The sequence below is a fragment of the Grammomys surdaster genome, unplaced genomic scaffold, assembly GCF_004785775.1.
Source record: "Grammomys surdaster isolate TR1022 unplaced genomic scaffold, NIH_TR_1.0 363, whole genome shotgun sequence".
Classification (NCBI taxonomy): domain Eukaryota; kingdom Metazoa; phylum Chordata; class Mammalia; order Rodentia; family Muridae; genus Grammomys; species Grammomys surdaster.
The window spans coordinates 7,532,216-7,553,098 of record NW_021604782.1 but is presented as its reverse complement, the minus strand read 5'-3'; the positions used below and the strand labels follow the sequence as shown (position 1 = coordinate 7,553,098).

Below are 20,883 nucleotides of genomic sequence, written 5' to 3'. Positions count from 1 at the left end.
TGTGTGTGTGTGTGTGTGTGTGTGTGTGTGTGTGTGTGTGTGTGTGTAAGGGTAAAGGACAATGCTCCAATTTTTGACCTAAATAACTCTGTGGGAAGCTATACATTTTAGTTAAATTTAGTACCAAAGAGAAGAAATCAATAAAAGTTCAAAGAAGTAATACTTGTAACCAAACCAGGGACTTGCACATATAAAGCAAACTACTGAGCCCCAGGCCCTAGTTTTGTTTTTGTTTTTCTTTTGCTTGAGACAAGGTCTCACTTAACTAGTCCAGACTGGTCTGGAGCTCACCGTCCTCTTCAGCCGGCCACGTGCTGAGATAGAAGGCTTAGTACCACTATGTCCACCTGACCTCAGGCTTTGATACGTTGAGTTGTAGACATTTAGGGATCATCCAAAAAGCAGTGGTAGGAGGCAAAGCTGACTCATGAGGAACTGAAGACCCAAACTGAGGTGTAAGAATGTCACACTGCCAAAGCCATGGCAATGGATGATTTCACTTGGGGATAATGAGGCTACCATGAGACAGACAGTGCCAAGACAGGAACATCAAAGGACCAGCAAACATCTCATGGCTGGAGGGAGCAAGAAGATACAGAAAATCAAGGATGGTGTGAGTTTTGAAGAAACAAAGAAGAATGCATATAACGTGGAAGAAGTAAAGAGCGACTAATAGTTTCAACTTCAGTCAACCAAGATAGGAACTCAAATCTCCACTGCACTTAGCCACTAACGTGACACTGGTGACTTGGCAAGTGTGGTCATTGACAGGTGGAGATGGGGATGGGAGAGAGAGATACTACAAAGGGGAGGACACACGGGAAAGAGGGGGCAGAGCCGGTTGAATCTGAAGGTGGAAAGCATCCATTTTAAAGCAAGTTGTCAATGTAGACAGACGTCCCAAGGACCTTTACACAGTGCAGTCTTGTGTTGTTGGATTTTTAGTCAAACAAATTTTTTTTGAAGGTGAAGTAATTCAATGAATAGTCCTGAAAAAGGACATTCATCTCCTATGACCGTGAACATAAACTAGTCCAGGCAAAGGGTATCTCCAGCATCTGTAAAAGCACAATTATGAATTCAGGACTCGAAAGATCTGTTCTCTCAGTACTAATGGATAGGAAATTCAGCAGTAGGATGTGGTCGGTGGATACGCAGGTCAAGTTATTCTGTGGCTGATATGTTGGGACCTTGACCTGGGTGCTGCTCTGACCTGGGGCAGATAGGAAGGGTGTGACTGTCGCAAGGGATGTCAGAGAGCTCTGCTTTTACCTTTCTGTTCAACTTAATATTCTGTTTGTTTGTTCTTTAAAGTGTATCCCTATATTCTTATTACAGAACAGAGAAATGTGCAGATGATGTCCCTATTAAGTCATCTCTTCTTGGTTTGTGACGTTATCAGAATTGTCTTTGCAGCCACAGGACACACATGGAATCCGGGCACCACACCCATGAGATAGTAGAGTCCTCCTCTGTCTCAGCAGCTGAGGATTGTGCCTTGAGGAAGAAGTCAGGCTTAATATTGTCATTATAGACTCTTTCATCCTCATTTCCTCAGTTGTTTGTTCTTGCAGAGGCAGGGGGTGCGGGGGGGGTGGTGGACCCAGAACATTGTGACACTGTGTGTTCTTGACAAGTATTGACTGAGTTACATCTCCAGCACTTTTCTTGCCTTAAGGGAAAACTATGCAACCCTGAACAGCAGACAGTGGAAGGAGCCCTCAGATGAACGCCTAAGCATCGAAGTTTTATACAACGAAGACCCAAGCTCTTTTTTTCTTCCCCAGACCAATTTCTCTCTTCAGGCTCCCTCCTACAGCCTGTCCAAAATCCTTGGGATGTCCCCAAGGGGGAGCAGGGAAAAAAATTTGTTTTCGTTTATAGTTACAGACTCGTTTGGGACATTCACTCATTTTCTCAGGATTGTAAAACAAGCTATCTGCAGGGTTGATATTAAAACATCAGCATCATAGGTTCCCATTATCTGCTCAGCTGAGCAGAGTAACCTGGATGGAAGGCTGACCTGGTCCAAGTCAGAGTTCTAGAACAGCTGCTCAAACCATTCTTACGAGAACAAGGTGAATTATGGGAATCTGTGCCAAGGGCTGAGGTTCTGTCATGGCCTTGACTCCAGCTAAAGAAGGGAGGAGGTTTTGAAAGAACATAAACTTGACTGTAGTTTTGGGGGACGCCTGGCCAGGTGGAGCATTCTGAGGGTCACGTGAGTTTGGCCGTGTTCAGCTTCTCTACCTTTAAGTTTAGGGGAAGGGATTCGTTTTTGAGATAAAAAGGGCATAAAATCATGACAATGGCTATATTGTAACATTTAGGAAAGGAAAAGTAAATCAGAGGCACACAGTCACTGTCTGACATTCTGCTTGCAGCAGGAACACTTCTTAAATTTCGGGTGGTCACTAGGGATTGTCACAGTCTGACACAGATGATACTGGCTCCAGACACAAGCAACTCACTGTGTGACTGAGACAAAGCCCCAGCTAGTGTCCTCCCTGTTCAGGTAGATGTGTGTATTGGAGCTGGAGAGGCAGCCTGGTGGTGCAGCACTTACACGCTGGTTTCAATCTTCAGCACTGGGGAGACAGACCACCCACTTCAATGTCACAGCAACATCAAATTGCTATAAAGAATGTTGTCAAGTGCCTTGTCAATGATTCCCATCCCTTGATTAGCACAGACTGGCACAGACTTGTCTAACCAAGAAACCCATGAGTCATACATTAAAAAAATAATAACCAAGCTTTAAGAGATAATTTCATGTGATAATTTCATTCATGTATACAATGTAGTTTGCAATTTCCAACTTAAAAAAAAAAAAAACTACTTGCTGAGGAAATGCTGATCTCTCTTGTATCCGGTCAGCTCTGCTCACAGCAGTCTTCCTCTCAGATCTGCTTAGTCCACTGCCCCAATTTTCTGCACTTGGGAGGAAAAAATGCAGTGTTCTTTTTCAGCTTCCTGGGACAAACAGCCTGGAAATCCTGCTGAGGTGCAGAGTCAGTGTGTGTGTGTGTGTGTGTGTGTGTGTGTGTGTGTGTGTGTGTGTACACTCGTGCACACAGCATGGGAGTTTAAAAGACAAGAGCCCTCCCATGGTTTCTTGGAAGGAGGAAGAAGCTGAGCAGTGCTCCGGAGCCCGGAACTGTTTCTCATCTTTTTACTACAGTCACCTTTGCTTGGAGCTGCTTTCACTGGGAGGAATTATCCTACCGCTTTACAACCAATGGGTGGGTGCCTCATCTGAGCTACCTGGTGCACATTCTCTGTCACCTCAGACCTTGCTTGAGGAAGTTCAAGGAAAAGGTATAATGAGTGTCTTAATGACCAGCCAGAATAAAGGTGTCTGTTTGTATGTACTGTTGCTGCCCAGGATGTGGCTGAGGGGCCCAAGGGACAGAAGTCTTTTCAAGCAGTGACGCCCCTCCCCACCTCACACGGAGCTGCATCTCCTAGCGTCACAAAGATGCCACATGGTCCATCTAGAACAACTCAGTGCCATTGATATTTAGAGTGGGCTGATCCTGGCATGGAGAATCTGGCTAAGGTAGTGTCACAGTTTCAGCTGTCAACTTGATACCTTAGGAAGAGGGAACCTCAGTCGAGAAATTGCCTCCACCAATGAGGAGGCCTGTGAGGATGTTTGGGGGACATTTTCATGATTACTAAATCGAAGCAGGAAGGCCCAGCCCACTGTGAGCGGTGCCATCCTTAGGCCTGGGATATAGAAGAAAAGTATGTGGTATGGTGATGCATGTCTGGAGAGGGAAGCAGAGGCAAGCATAGCTCTGTGAGTTTAATGCTAGCTTGGTCTATATATTGAGTTCAAGGATAGCCAAGGCTACGTCGTGAGCATCTGTTTAAAAATATCAAAATCAACAAACAAACAAAACTAAACAGGGAAATGATTCTGGGAGCAAGGCAGTAAGCAGTGTTTCACTATGGTCTCTGCTTCAGTTCCTGCCTCCAGGCTCCTGCCTGAGCTCTTGCCCTGACTTCCCTCAGAGACAGTGATATGAACATATTAGCCAAACAAGTCCTTTCTTCCGTGTTGGTTTGGTTGCGTTTTATCACAGTGACAGAAAGCAGACTAGCACAAGTGGCTGCTCTTGTGCTGTGTGTCATAGCGAAGCCAGCATTCCTGCTGAGGTATCCCTGGAATTCTCTGGACCCCAGTAGTGTTCAGACATTATCCTCTTCCTTTAGTCTTTCTCTACTGGAGGAGAAAAAGCATGACACTGGGATGCCCAGAGTGGTTTTTATTCTAGTAGTGATTCTGTTTCCAAGGAGACAACATGGCCTAGCAGTAAGGCAGGAGAGGCTTCTGGTCGGCAGGAAGTAAGTAGCCCCATGATTCCCATGGTTTTTTTAGAAGGGTCACATACAGGCCGCCATTTCTTAATACTCTGTAAAACTGAACACGTGCTCTGTTTTTTTTTTTTTAAATCTCAAAAAGGGAATGAGACTTTGGGAAACATGCTGCTAATTCACCTGCCCCCTACTCAACTTTCCCGTTACGGCATAATCCTCTCCTGTCTCTAGGTCTGGAGCTCTGGCTCACGCCATGGTTTACAGTTTCAGCTTTAAGTGAGGGAGCTTGGATGTCTGAGGTTGCTCTGGCTGGGAGAAGGATGAGGAGAGCATGAGTGTGCTAAGGAACTGGATTCTACAGAGGAAGGGGGCTTGGGGCTTCCATTTCCCATCTGCTTCCTGGAAGGGTCCACGCCTGAACCTGAGGGCAAAGAGAGACTGACTCTGACTCTGGATGGAGACCTTTGTGATGGAGACAAGTCTGCCTGCTTACACAGGTCCTTGTTCCCCTGTGGCCATTGGATGGTTGTCACCAGACCCAACTGTAAGACTTCCATGTTGTCACTGAAAAAGACTGAGACCACGTGCTGTAGTGTGGATACGGTATGTCTGCAAACGTACCTGTGTTGGGAGTCTGGTCCCCCATTTGACAATGCTGAGAGGATGTAGGGCCTTTAAAGGGCTGGGCTCAGGTAAATTCATTTAGGTCACTGGGAAGTCTTCCCTTTAAAGAGATTAAGGATTTTTTTGTGTGGGAATTCTGAGTTAGTTCCTGTAAAACCCAGGGATGAGGAAGCAATCCTGGTTCTGGAATCACTCTCTGCATTCATGTCTGAGCACACCTTCTCTTCTTGCACACACTCTGGACTTGATGTCTTCTAACATGATGTGAGGTCATCAGGGGATGCTCACCAGAGTTAACACCATGCCGTTTGGCTTTTTTTTGTGTGTGTGTGTGACTCTAAAACTGTTAAGACAAAGAAACATAACTCTTTATAAAGTATGCATCTGAACTAGTTTGATTTTGTATGATCTTTGTCGCTGTCAGAGGAAAGAATGCCTACGACTCCCACCCTGACTTGCTCACCATCCTCAAGAGTCCACAGTTTTATGAGTTGTCCTAAAATAACTGTCTTTGTAAACCAGCACAACAGTGGATGAAAAAGAAAGGCAGATATGTTACTAAAACACAGAGCTGACTTTTCTGTCTCGATACCTGAAGGTGATTGAAACACTTGGTCTCTCTGCTCTTAGAATCACTTCAGGGATCTATACTCTAAAGCTATTTGGTGGTGAGACTTTCCTCTAGAGTCATCACTGTGTTCTAGTTTGGCTCTGTTTGTTTGTTTGTTTGTTTGTTTGTTTGTTTGTTTCTTCCCTTTTCAAAGTTTTGAATGTTGTTTTTCAAGACACAGTCCCTCTATGTAACTCTGCCTGTCCTCAAACTCCCTCTGTAGACCACACTGGCCTCAAAGTCACAGAGCTCGGCCTGCTTCTGCCTCTTGATTGCTGAGATTAAAGGCCTGTGATGCTACACCCAGGCAGTTTTGAATTTTGAGACAGGCTCTCATTATGTGGCTCAGGATGATTCTCCTGCCTCAGTCTCCCCAGGTGCTAAGATTATACTAAAAATCTTTTCTCCAGTGAGCAGCAGAGGTGAGTTTCAGAGGTGAGTTTCAGAGGTGAGTTTCGGGGCTCTGACTTAACAAGCAGATAATGAATGCAGGTTCAGAGTCACAGTTTCATAGGACCTGGGGGAAGGGGCTTTGCTACACAAGTGAGCTTGCTTGGTCTCTGCTTCCTGGCTACCACGAGGTGAGCACCTTTGCTTTACCACCATACGCTCTACCATGATGTCCTGCCTCATAACAGGTCCAGAAACAATGGAGCCAAGTGTCCATGGGTGCAAAACTCTGAAACCGCAAGCCCAAATGCATTCCTTTAATTGATTTTTTCAAGTATTTCATCACAGTGATGGAAAACCAGCCAGTAACAGATAACCAGGCTATGTATGTGGTTCCCTGTTTGGAGTGATTTTGTTCCCAGAGGACAGTTAGTATGATCTGGAGTCATTTTATTGTACTAAGGTTGGGGGATGGTGCAACTGGAAACTACCCCTAGGTTGAGTCCATGGATATTATTAAACTTCGTGCAATGCATAAGATAGCCTCCAACAACAAATAATTATTGGCCCTAAAATGTCAATCGTGTCGTTGAGAAGCCCTGCTCTCGGGAGCTGGAACGCACAGTGATAGTGCTGGGTGCTTATGGACAGCTTTCTGTAGCCGGCTCTCCACAGGAGCACAGGATCTTTACATACTATGCCTGCCCTGCAGAGTGGGTACTGTTTTCATCAATGTACAGGAAACGAATCTCAGCTTCAGAGAAGTCACATGGTTAGTCAAGACCCAACAGCTCACACATGCAGAATCAAGACTCCAAGTCTGGTCAAATTTGGAGGTACAGGTTCACCCAGCCCTGTGCTATACTGGGAGGCTTTTACATAATGGCACACCATCTCTAGCAGAGTGTCAGGCTGAATCCAGGCAAGAAGATATATACTCAGGAGAAAGAGACCAAAGCGAGCCTGCATTTCCTGCACGTAGCTGAAGGAGGCACTCTCGCTAGTTATGAAAACTGCTACGGGGAGGTTAGAGCCTCTACCTCCCAGGTCATGGTACAGCATTATATTGCTCAATAAGAGGCATGCATGAGCTGAGGAGGAACATGCTACCTGCCCATCTCCCTACAGTATGAAGTGAATGTTAGCATGATTTCACTTAATATCATGGGTCTCAAAATATTTTATCATAAAATAACACTTATAAGAGAACTGACACTAGAAGATCAAATTGTTTACAGCGTATGTAGTATATAGTATTGTTTTGGCTTGGGGAAAACGGCAACCCTAAATAGATTGTGTCTGGGAGTGTGCTGCACGTGGGGCAGGAACCCAGGCTGGGATGGCACAGATGGAGCATGCCCAGTGTAGATGGTACCAGTCCTGCTTCAAAAGAACAGCACATCACAGAGCTAAAAATAGCAAGTAGAGAGAACACAGTGAATCCCAAGTAAGCATCCTTTGTGATTTCAAAGAACATTTCTGTGGGTGCTGGTTCCAGAATAGCTGTGAGTGAGGGCTGTCTCAGTGGTTTCCAAATCTCACAGTGTAAGACTAAGGTGTCCACCTTCTGTTCTGTGACTCTTAATAATGCAGAGAATTAACTGTATTCTGATAAACACCAGAGAGAGCCAGAGAAAAAGTGGACTAGCCTACTTGTATCTTGATTTTTTTTAATCCTTTTTTTTTTTTAAAAGCTGCATGAGTGGCCTTCTCCTGGTTAGCAACTGATACTTCAATATTTTATTCAATGAATATTTGATGTGACATATTTTGACAGTGAAAGCTGTTCAGATGAGTTTAGTCATCTCTGCAGTGAATCAGTTACTTACAAATGGATCTTCTGTTTCCTGAGAACCTAGACACCTCTCTATATTCTGACCTGTATCCAAAACCACTTCCTGCCACAATGGGGACATTTCTCTACACAGGTGTGTTTGTTTAAAGAAAGGCTCCCAAGTCAACTCCTCAAATGAGAGAATCTCATAGTGTCATGACTGGAAGATCCCAAGAGACCTCTCATCGACAAGATGAGGAAGAGGCCAGAGACCACGAGAGAGACTTGCCCGAACACACAGAGAATTGTCTGTAGAGCTGAATGAGGTCATTCATTTTCATTCAGTATTCTACAAGGTTTCTCACCTTCACAGGGGTAATTCCAATGGGTGAGATAGAGGAACAAACTCCCTCTGCATTTATCATTAATTAAAGAAAGTTAAGAACACACTGCACCTTTGAAGAAGACCTAATTTACGATGGGTATGCTCCACTGTCAAGTGGGCTTGAATTAGAGCCACCTAGGTGATTGATGAGGCAGGGCTCCTCCCTCCTTCTCTCTCTCTCCATACTTTTTTCTTTCCCTTTCCACCCCTCTTCTTATCCCTCCATCTATCCTTCCTGAATGTATCTGTGAGGGGGTTCCCAAAGGGGATACATCCTGAATTCATGCACTACCTATACAGACGCAATCCAGAGCTGAGGGCCTAGATGGAAAGAAAGGAGGACAAAGAAACAAGCCAGCTGGGGACCAACGCTCCACCCTTCTGTTTATCTATCATGCAGACAGCCACTACCACATGTGCCTATGCTTTGATATTTTAGCCAAGTACATGGCACCTGACAACCGTATGGAACCCTTTGAAACCAGGAACCAAAACAAACCTTTCCTCTCTTAGGCTGTTTCTATCAGGCATTCCGTCACAGCAACCAGAAAAATAATGAATTCATTATTAAAATAGGAATGATACTCAAATGGAAAAAAAAACCCACAAGGCAAGCAATAAGCCCTGGTTACAAGAACAGATATGAAACAGAACAAGCTAGTGTAGATCTCACTGCCTGAAATATCAAGAACACTGGTGTGATGGTTTATATATGCTCGGCCCAGGGAATGGCACTATTTAGAGGTGTGGCCCTGTTGGAGTAGGTGTGTCACTGTGGGCATGGGCTTTAAGACCCTCATCCTAGCTGCCTGGAAGTGAATCTTCCACTAGCAGCTTTCAGCTGATGATGTTGAACTCTCAGCTCTGCCTGCACCATGCCTGTATAGATAGATGCTGCCATGCTCCTGCCTTGATGATAATGGACTGAATCTCTGAACCTGTAAGCCAGCCCCAATTAAATGTTGTCCTTTATAAGACTTGTATTGGTCATGGTATCTGTTCACAGCAGTAAAACCCTAACTAAGACAACTAGTATGGGGTTCTGTGTAACCCCAGGGACACAGTGAGACACTGGTAATAGTTGACCTTGGAATTCTTCAGTATAATATTCCAACAGGAAACAACTCGTACAGATGTTCACGTCTGATATTTGTTTTTAAAATATAAGAAATGCGTATGAAGTCTGCTTTCAGCCTCATTGGTCTCCACTTATCAGCACGAATATGACTGTTAACACAAGCCAGGGAAGAGTAGCAAACAGAGACAAGTTATCTGTGACAGTGACAAGGATCTCCCCCCTTTGCAGCCACTCTGATGGCACGACTTGAGTCATATTGCTCACAATTCAGCTATCAATCTTTGAAGGATAATAGAAATTTCTGGGCTTTGAGGAGGTAGTCAACATCCTTGACCTGTATCTTTATTAGCCTAGAGAGCCAAGGTTGTTTTTAATGAAGTTCAAAGGGAGGGGGCTCTGCCATAAGGTCTTTGGAAAAACAAACAAACAAAAAACCAAACCAAACAAAACACAAAAACCTCAGCTTGTGGTGAGTGGCTCTCCCTTACAGAGTCCCCAGAGGTGGTTTCTAATGTCCTTGAGTCAAAGCCAGAGTCAGTCTGAAATCAAGGGCAATGTCTGTGCTCCTTAGTCTATTGTGTGCTCTTGATTTTCCTGGCTTCAGTGCTAGAAACTGAATCTTCCAGTCTGCTTCTCTCCATGTACAGCAATCCTGCTTTTACAATACAACTGTAGGGAATAGGCTTAGAGTCTTTATAAATTGTGTGTCGGCGTGGGTGAGTGAGGGTGGGTGGGCATGCACACACCACAGTGCCTGTGTTGAGGTTAGAAGACAATCTTCAGGGTCAGTTCTCTTTTATCATATGGATATGGGGAATTGAGTCCAGGTTACCATGTCTGGTAACAAGTGCTTAGATCCCCTGAGCTAGGAACTCCTTACTTGAGCCACAGAATCCAAATTTCTGGAATGAAGCCTATGAATATTTTTTTAAAACTTCCCCAAGGTAATTATACTGCCCAAGACTTGAATATTCTAGATATATTCTCCCCCTCTTCCCTGTCTCCCTCTGCTCCTCCCTTCCTCTCTTCTTCAATCCCTCCCTCCTGCCATCTCTCCCTCCCTCTTTTCCTTTCTTCTTCCCTCCTTCCATCCCTCCTTCCTTTGTCTTTCCTTTTCAGTAGGCTAGCCTGAAAAATATAATCACCACCACCACCAGTTCTGAAAGGCACCTCCATTGTATAAATAACATATTGGAAGAAAGTGCAACTAAGGGCCTGGAGTTTCCTACACTGCCCCAGGCTGGGAAAAACTTTAAAATGTGTATGATTTCGTCCTTGATCTCTAGGAGAGCGGTCATGTCAAACCCAAACCACAGTCTTCATGCTTTATTTAAACTCTTGTCATATTCAGAGTGATCCAATCATAAAGAAGTAAGACACGGCCTGAATGCTAGACACACTTGAGAGTCTGTGGGGCCATAACCCCTTTTCTTTCTCTAAACCAAACGACCCAAGTTAATCCTCATTTTTTTTCACGTAGAAATTGCATGTTCTCTTTGATTACCATGCTTTATTCTTCCTTAAGTCTTTTTTTTGGGGGGGGGGCTTGGCTTGGTTTGGTTTTGAGACAAGATCACACATTTGAGACTGCCTCAAACTCTCTAGGTGGCAGAAAATGACCTCCAGATTATCACCCTCCTGCTCCCACCTCCCAAGAAATGAGAGTACAGGTGTGCATTACCATAACCAGTAGACGTGGTGCTAGGGACTGAACCCAGGGTCTTGTGCATGCCAGACAAGTGCTATACCAACTGAGCTATATCCCAGCCTTTGTGAAGGGTGGATCTCATGTGGCCTCTGGTGGCCTATGGTGACCTTGAACTGCTGGATCCTTCTGCTTTCACTCCCAGGGTACAAAGACTACAAAAAAAACTCACATCACCATGCCTGGCTTACTTTAGCATTGGGAAACAGAACCACGTGTCCCTTTTAAGAGAACCTAATGCATTTCTAGGGAGTGACTCAGACCAGTGGGTGGAAAGCTAAGGATCTGCAGAGTAATGTTTTGCTGCATAAATTCCTTTTTTCAGGGGGCACTGTGGCATTACGTCTGGGTTTCCTATTCAATAAATATCAAAATCTAGACAGGACCCCCGAATCTCTCCTTTTCTCTTTATTCTTTTCCCTCATTGCCTCTGCCCCCATTATATTGTGAGTTTTAATTCTTTCTTAGTTTTCTGCAGTTTTCTTTTTTTCAGTTCAATAATCACTCCTCATCCTTTTATGCTTCTCTTATTTGTGGTTTTTCCATCAACAGTGGGTCATCTGTGTCCTCTCATGACTGGGCGTGGCTACCAGCATGCTTTAGAGGCTAGCTTATGGACAGCTCTACTCTTGACTGGGCGTGGCTACCAGCAAGCTTTAGAGGCTAGCTTATGGACAGCTCTACTCTTGACTGGGCGTGGCTACCAGCAAGCTTTAGAGGCTAGCTTATGGACAGCTCTAAGTGTAGGCCTTGTTTTTGCTCCGCTCTCTGGATCCTCTGTTGTTGCCATAGAAGACAATAAGAGCAGCCTGTTAGCCTGTTGGTGCACAGGAAATAAAAGCAGATGCATCCCACCTACGGCTTAGAGCCATTTAGCTGAGCTCAGCCAAAGCGAGCAGAGTCCTGCGGCCAATCTTTAGACTTTGTCACACTGCAGTGAGCTTATGTGAACCATGAGCCCAACAGCTGTTCCAAGATCCAGCGTCTTGTGAGACAGAACTGAACTGCACCCAATCACAGGAAAGTGTCTCAGGAGAACGGGTGTTCCTTACATGAGAGATGGCAGCCCCTTTCTTCCCTTGGGGTTGGAATGTAAAGACACAAAAGCCTTTAGAGGAGGAGCATGCCTAATCTGAAGGGTTAACACCGGAAATGTTTTCACATCTGGATCTTCATGATCGCTGACAGGCAGACCTCTCCTTTCCTCCAATGGGCCAATGTACAAAGTTTGCTCCAACTGAAAAATTATTTAAAAATACTGTACAAAGCTACCTACAGGGTATGTATAAGGTCTGTGTATGAAACAAACACATTTTGTGATTCTGTTCCCAAGGTATCTCATTGTATATCGGCAAAGATTCTGAAATAAAAAAAATGTAAAGTTCCAAATGTAAACATCTCTGATCCTAAGCATGTTGCACAAGGGTGGCTCAGTCTACAGGGGAGAGATGGCAAGAGGAAGGGAGACAGAAATCAGATTCTAGAACAGGAAAGATGTCCTCAGTCAGGAGGCCTGGAGGAGGAGAAGGTACCCACAACAGCCTTGCTCATACAGAGTAGCCCTTAGAGGGCAGCTTGCCCTGGTACACAACCAAGGCCCATGAGGCCCATGCCTGACAAGATCATGACAGGAGCAAGCAAAGAATCCCTTGACCCAGAGCCTAGCCACTCACTCCTACAGCCCACCATGGTTCTTTTCCTCTGTCTTGGCCATCACCCTCTTCAAAGGGCTCCAAGAAGTTCCTGCACACGTATACACGAGCTCTTCATTCTCTTGATTCAGAGGTGGAAAGATCTATTTTCTGTGGCTGACCATGCCCATCTGAACTCCCAACTCTTACAGCACACTCCTGTAGGCATAATGATTATGTGCCCCTTGTAAAGGTTATCCTTGTGTTATTCAGTTGCTGATTTCTCTGCCTTCAGTGTTTTAATCCAGACCTGGCACTGTAATGCTTATGTCAAGAATCTCGGTCTCAAGTTTGTGTAAACAATTCTTACCATTTATTCTTAGCCTTGTCAATAAAAGCTGATCACCCAATGACTGGGCAGAAGAGAGAAAAAGGGTGCAACTTCCACTTGTCAGGGAGAGGGGAGAGAGGGGGGGGGAGGGAGGGAGGGAGGGAGGGAGGGAGGGAGGGAGGGAGAGAAAGAGAGAGAGAGAGAGAGAGAGAGAGAGAGAGAGAGAGAGAGGAGTCTGAGCCACATGAGAACTCAGATGAAGCATGGGAGGCCTTCAATGCAAATATTATTGGGATTTTGGCTGGGAGGTAGTCAGATTAGTTTAGGGGATAAGATTGACTGCCCAGATATTGAAGTGAAGCTTGAAAACAAATCTTGGTCTCTCTCTGTTGTTATTGAGGGACTACCTAGGATAAAGATATACAGCCACCATATTAATTTACAATTATATTAAAAATAGCATTTATACACCCTAGTGGTTGACTTTGCCCAAACTGAGCTCATTTAAGATGAGACTCCAGGGCCCCATCACAGCCTGCCAGTACTTTACCAACTCCTGGACCATAAAAACAATCTCTGCTTAAGCCCACAAGAAAAGCAGAAAATGTCATAGAATTTACTCCTTTCTGTACTACCACACTTTCCCTTGTATAAATGGTGACCATTTAGCTTTTACCTTTTGGGCTCCATAAAGTGTACATATCCATGAATATGTGCACGTGCGTATATGTATGTGTCCATATGCAAACACATACATACATCACCCCCAAACGTTTTCTTGAGCATCTCTCCCACAAGCAACAGTTAGCTAAGCTTTCTGAATGATCTGTAGAGACATTAGGGCCTGGGCAAACCAGGAGCACAGGCTGAAGCATGCCTTGGAATTTGCAATCAGCTTGTGACACAGCTGGCCTCTCTGAGACTGCCTCCAGCCTTCACTAGCTGTGAGTGTGAGTGAACATCAAGCAGCAGTTCAGCTGGTGTACTCTGCTTCATCTGTGTGATGGCTAACAGTGTCTGGCAACTTGACTGGATATGGAATCCCTTAAAAGTCAAGTGGCTGGCCACTCCTGTGAGGGATTTTTCCTGACCAAGGTACTTGAAGTGGGAAGATCCACACTAAATCTCTGCAGTCCTAAGCTGGTGGCAGCCCAGATCAAAGGGCATGGAAGAAGGAATGCTTTGCCTTTTGTCTGTCTTCACTCTTGCTGACAAGTTCATCTAGCCTGTTGCTGCTACTGTTGAGTTCCTTAACTGATAGTAGCACCAGCTTCTCTGGGCTTGCAAATGTAATCTGAAGACCAGCATTTCTCCCAGAATCCTTCAGGCCTACAGCACCAGATTGAGACTGTAGACCAGATCCTTGGTATTTCCCATGGGAATTAGCCATTGTTGGTCTATCTTATCATGTAATCCAATCTAATAAGTCTCCATTGAATATAAATTCACTCGATCAGTTCTGTTCCTCTAGATCAGCAATTCTCAACCTTCCTAATACTATGAACTTTTAATATAGATCTTCATGTTATAATGACCCTCAACCATAAAATTATTTTTGTTGTTACTTCATAACTTCAATTTTGCTACTGTTATGAATCATAGTGTAAAATCTGATATGCATGTTATCTAATATATAACCCCTGTGAAAAGGTCATTTGACACCTAAAGGGGTTGCGACCCACAGGTTGAGAACCACTGCTCTAGCAACCCCTGACACACACTTAGTTACTTGGTTAGTTAGTTGGAGATAGGATATGATATATGTTCTAAACTGGCCGTGAACTGGAGTTTCTCGTGCTTCCTGATGCACTTGCCAAGTGTTTGCTTCAGCCTCAGGAGGAGATGGAGGGCCAGTAATTGGCTAGTGAACTTGTCAAGAAGAGTGAAGACAGAGAAAAAGCAATTGGGCAGAAGTTGATGGAGCAGGTTGATCGTAGAAACTCTGTTCTAAGGTCTGTACACACACCACCTTCCACCCTCAGCTCCTGCTTTGTCTATGTCCTGAGTCCTGGGACAGCTAGAGTTGCCAAGGAGAAATCTCTATTTTTGCTTATGGATGGACCTGACCAGTTTCCTGGCCATAGGCAGGTCACCTCTCTTCTATATTTGAAGCGGTCAGAACCTGGTTAAGGGCAGTCAGAGAAGCAATGTGCTCACTGAGCAGGACAAGGAGGCCATGAAAAGTTGATCTACAGAACTCAGAGCTTCTCTATGCACTCTTCATCTCAGTTCCAAGAGCCTTGACTATAATCCTCCCTTCTCAATTGATCACACATGGCAAATCTATGCAGAAACCCTTAACAGTGGCCACAACAATCAACAGCTAGACCCACGAAGAAGAAAAAGATAAAAGCTGACGGAAGAACTTACAGGAGAGCATTTGGGGAAGGGCAGATTGCTTATAACAAATACCTCATTGGTGGGTGGAAGACATCTCTGTTCTATACTCTGAGGAATAACACTGATTCAAACAGAAAAGCTAGACAATACCAATATCTATTTAGGAAGGCAGTCTACAGCCTCAGGGAAAAGTCGCAGTATGGTGAAAGGGCCCCTCCAGGAGAGCAGTGGTTACTGCAGGCTGGGAACCACCTACCTCTGAATGTTATCTTCAAGTTGCTTGACTTTGAATTCATCCTCCTCAGACTGCCGGCGCCTGGCTTCCTCCTCCTCTGCTGTTCCCGCCGGTACACCCTGCAGCAGCCATTTTTCCCGAAGCACTTTGGACTGTGGGAAGGAGGGAAGACAACAGATGACATCTTTTGGTCCATATCTATCTCTGGACTAGCAGGGCTTCTCCATCAAATCTGTCACTCAACTGTCCAGGTCTGACCACTGCCTTCACTCACTCCCAGACATGGCTGTCGATATCTGCCTGGCCCCAGCAACAAGAATTTTGGACTTTTTTTTCTACAAAGTTTGGACTTTTTTTTCTACATCTCCTTTTGTTTTTAAATTCAAATGTGTATTTATTAGACCCTACCACTATTCTGACTGCCAAAAACAAAACAAAACAAAACAAAACAAAACAAACAAAACAAAACCCAATTCCTGCCTTACACACCTTCTATTCCAGTAAGGAGAGAACAAAGACATAGTTTCTGCACACATATGCAAATAGATGCCTATGTATGCATTTCCACATACATGTACACATGTGGTTATATATGCATGCTCACACATATGCATGCACATATAGATGTACCCGCCCCACCTCAATGATTCTGGGAATTCAGGAAGTAGGGAGAGGGATTGCTGCAGGATATTTGATCACTCCTTGAACCCGGAGGTTGTGTACTGGAAAAATCTGTTTCTGGTTGTGGTGTGGTGGAGCTTTCTGTTTTGTAAACAGGATTGAATAAAGTCAACCATAGGTCAAGAGGTGGAGCAGGCACCAGGTGACAGGGAGTGAACATAGGAAAAACCATAGAGAGTAAGAAGAAGTCAGGAGGACAGATAGAGAGATGCATAGGAAGTAGATAGGAGGGACATTCAGTTAGGAACAGTTTATAAGACAGTGTGGAGAAGAACTGTTTTTTTTTGTATGTGTGTGTGTGTGTGTGTGTGTGTGTGTTTTCCCCTTCTGGGATGTCAGTGGAGCAGGAAGGTCAGCTGGGTGCTTTTTCTCTGCCTCTCTGAGTTAGCATGCTTTTGCCACAGTGTCTGGCTCCTGAGTCTTCATTTGGTAAAATTGATCGTTCGGGATTTTGTTTTAAAAGCAACAAGAGATAAAGAATGTGTTGCTATATTATGAGATGGGTCTAAAGGGCTTTGTTGACAACATGGTGTTCCAGTGCAGAATGGCCAAAGTGAGGTGACAGCCTTACGATGAGGTGACCTGGGAAAGTATGACCTTACAAGAGCTATCAGTGGTGTCTGTGCCTCCTCAACCATTGTTCTTAAAAAGTCAATAATAGAGTAAACATAATAAACATATGTCTAGGTTTATCAATCATAATGAAACTATATCTTGATTTAATAATTATAAATATTTTGCCATATTTCCAAGCTACCGGTAGAGGCTTGTGTTCTCATGCTAATTATGTTACCCAAACACCTGTTTGCAGTGTCCCACATGTAGGACTAAAGGAAGCCTGTCCCCAGTTGGTTTTCAACTGGTCAATAAAAGTTATCAGTGGCCAATGGCTAGGCAGAGAGACAGAGGCGGGACTTTTAGGATTCCTGGGAAGGGACAGAGGGGGAAGGAAGAGGGGATTCTTCCATGCCATGATGAGGATGGCCCATGCTGGAAAGGTGCTGGAGGGAGAGCTAGCCGAAATGTAGGCACAGGGGGAAGGCAGCCCCAGGAGGGCTGCCCAGCAGAGTCCAGGGTAGCAAAGATAAAACATAGATTTAGTAAGTATGAATTCAGGAACATCAGTGGGCAGTGTGTGTTAGCCACTTGGAGCTAGGGAGTGGCCCAGCCACTGAGTGAGCTGTTTAAGGTATTTAAAATATAAAGCTATGTATGTGTGTCTTTCTTTTGGGAATCCAGAACATTGGGGTGGGTAGCAAGGAATGTACGCACCCACCAGGGAGTTTAGAGTGGATTAAAATACAACCACATCAACTCCTAGAAGCATTTTTTTTTTCTGAGACAGGGTTTCTCTGTGTAGCTCCTGGAACTCGCTTTGTAGGCCTCAAACTCAGAGATCCACTTGCCTCTGCTTTCCAAGTGCTGGGACTAAAGGCATGAGCTGCCATGCCTTGGTCCAAAGCATTTTTTAAAGATTTATTTTTTAATTGTGTGTGTGTGTGTGCGTGTGCATGTGTGTGTGTGTGTGTGTGTGTGTGCATATAAACACTCATATGTAGATACTGCATGTATAAATGCAATGCCCTAAGATTCTGGAGAGGGTGTTGGATCCCCTGGAGCTGGAGTTACAGGCAATTGTGCCTGCTGAATGTGGGTGCTGAGAACCGAACTCAGGTATTCTCTAAGATCTGAATGGGCTGTTAACCATTGAACCTTCCCACCCAGCCCTGCTACAAATGCATTTTAAAGCAAATCTCAGACACCATGACATCACCCACTGATATCTGAATATGAGTCTCCAAAAAGACAAGGTCATTTTCCTACCCAACAATAGTCCCATTGTAAAACGTTCTAAGATCTTGTACTATCCAGTCCATATTGGACTATTCTCTTAAAAAGTCCAATGTCATGCTTCATCTTTAAAAAAAAGGAAACATTTAGTGACTCACTACTCCCCAGTAGTGTCTCCAATGTTAAAATCAGAATCCCACCTGTGCCAGTGTATGGATGGACTTCAGAATGGGATAAAATACATTCATTTCAGTTCAACGATTGGAAAAGAATAATTACTGCTTTGAGAAATGAGATAAAAAACAATACACAAGAGCATGTGTGGGCTTCCTAAAAGGAAGAGCAGGAATAGAGGCAAGAGAGGAGGTCACACTCTGTGGTCCCTAACGGCAAGTAGCAGCTACTGGATAGTCATAGAGACTGGTCATGTGTATCATGGTTAAGGACTAGAGAGAACTAATCACTGTGAGTATTTAGAGGACAGGACTAATTCTTCCTAGTAAGAGAAGGCAGCAGGAAAACATGAACAACGGTCAATAATGATTGCATAGAGAGATTAGTGGATCGCTTCATTATAATCCATTATAGAGATTTGTTTGATTACTCTCAGTGTACTCAGAGGCAAACTTGGGAGATGGAGAAATGGCTCAGCAGTTAAAACCATAGATTTTTCTTCTAGAGAACCTCGGTTCAATGTCCAGTATCTACATAGTGGCTAACAACCATCTGCAACTCATGTTCCTGGGGATCTGACTCCCTCTTCTAACCTCCTCAGACACAGGTGTGCATGTGCAGGCAAAACTACTACATAAGTAGAATGAAATATAATAAAATAAAGGCAAACCGTATTTAAGGTGTAGTTTCTAAATAAAACCTAAAGACATGAAATTGCTCACATATAAATAAATGATTATTGTGTAGCTAAAAATGACTGGAGAAAGTACAACCCACCTGTTCTAGTTAGCTTTAAACTCTCAGCTAGAGACAGGTTAGCGTCACCTCTCTTGAAGAATTGCCCAGATCAGATTGGCCTGTAGAAGTGTGTGTGTGGGGGGGACTGTGTTGATTGTTAGTGGATGTAGGATGACCCAGGCTGCAGGGTGATACTATTTCACGGACAGGTATAAAACAGATAGCTGACTGTGAGCCTGAGAACAAGCCAGCAAGCAGCTTTCCTCCATGATTTCTATTGAGTTCCTGCCCTGACTTCTTTCAGTGTTGAGCTGTGTAGTCAAAATAAGTCCTACGATGCTTTGGATAATAGTGTTTTATCAGCAACAGAAAAATTACTAGAGTCCTCTAACAGTTTAAGAGCCACTCAGGGAGGCTGAGGGTATAGATCATGTTAAAGTATGTGCTTAGTATGTATGTGGCTCTGGGTTCTGTCCATACCACGATGTAACCAATAAGAAGGTAACGATGCTTCTCCTTCACATAGATAACTATTCTCCAGTTTTTCCAGCAATGGGCTCCACGCTGGTGTCACTTTTCCCTCATCCTTGAGTTTCTCAGTCAGGTGACATATGTTTTTATCCCTGAGGTTAACAGGGAGTTGAACGTGATCATAACAAGTAACTGCTGAAAGAATGAGTTACCGAAAAGCAAAGCACACACCCTTTACCTTTGCAAATACCATATTGTAGGCTAACAAAGCAAAGGCAGACCTGAGATGGTCTGTCAAATTTTCCTCCTCTACAGCTAAGCTCACTGACAGGAAGCAACTTTTTGAGTTGGTCTAGGTACACAGTAAGAAGGATGGAGCAGGATGGAAGGTGGGAGACGGATTAGGATGAGCAAAGCATCTCTCTCTCTCCTCCCCACCCCGCTTCTCTGTGTCCTGATCAGAAATTTGTCATGTTCATAAAGTCATAATTAGCAGTCATTTCACTTTGTAAGTCTAGCATTGATGTTGGATTTGTATAAAATCTTGTCGTTAGACTATACAAATATTCTCCTCGGAGTCATTCTTGTGGTTTCATGGGTTTATCCTTTACTCCAAATCATCCATTCATCTGTAATCTGACTAAAGGTATCATTGACTGCATTTGTGGGTATAGATTCTGGATTACTTCAATTATGTAAAATAAAGTAGCTTAAGATTCAGGGTGAGGCAATAGATGCTAGTTATTTTTGTGCTTTCCCCATTTGTGTGTGTGTGTATGTGGTACACATGTGCATGGTTATTTTTGCATGTGTGGGGGCAGGCATGCATGTGTAGACATATATCCACATTGAGGCCTGAGACTGAGGTCAAGAATCATGCCTAATTGCTCTTTCTACCTTCCACACAGAGGCAAGAACTAATCAATCAAATCTAGAGCTTGTCAATATGGCTAGTCTTCCTAGACATCTTTCTCTGGAGATCCCATCTTGGGTTTTCAAGGCTGGAATCACAAGCAGGGCATCATGCCCACCTGGGGTTTCTGGGATCCAGATTCAGGTCTCATGCCTGCACAGAAAGCACCTTTACTACCGAGCTGGCTGCCATCCAGCATGTTTCCAGTCACTCTTACATGCTTTCCTCATCCTCTCCTAACCTTGCAATCCTGTTCTTCTCTCCTCCTCATATCTAATAAGATCTTGCTTTGGTCTGGGGTTTTGTTACATAATTTAGATCACAAGTCAGACTTCTAATAAAAGAGATGCAGTTTTGCCCTTTACTCAAGTTCAGATTATAGGTATAGAGACATGATAAGAAAAACTTGGTGCCAAGTACCTTCACCACTGAGCCCTCGTACTGTTGGAGAATGTTTAAATAACATTGGAGTTTTATACATACAAATAGACAAAAAATCTGATTAGTGCTGAAGTTTCAAAATAATAAAAGATACCTTAAAATCTTTTAAGGTATCAGAACATTTTAGAACTGTTCAGCAAATGAACTTAATGGGTTGATGATGAATATCTTTTTTGGTCACAGAAGAATTTAGTTTCTCTCTCTCTCTCTCTCTCTCTCTCTCTCTCTCTCTCTCTCTCTCTCTCTCT

General features: G+C 44.0%; 1 protein-coding gene across 1 annotated transcript in view; it reads right to left on the bottom strand.

Annotated features, from left to right (window-relative positions):
- Window positions 1–20,883, bottom strand: part of Palm2 (paralemmin 2) — a 142,352-nt gene that overhangs the window by 43,402 nt on the left and 78,067 nt on the right. Inside the window, exon 3 of the mRNA XM_028779895.1 lies at window positions 15,448–15,578. Coding sequence (XP_028635728.1) covers window positions 15,448–15,578 — 131 coding nt within the window. The remainder of the gene's footprint in view (window positions 1–15,447; window positions 15,579–20,883) is intronic.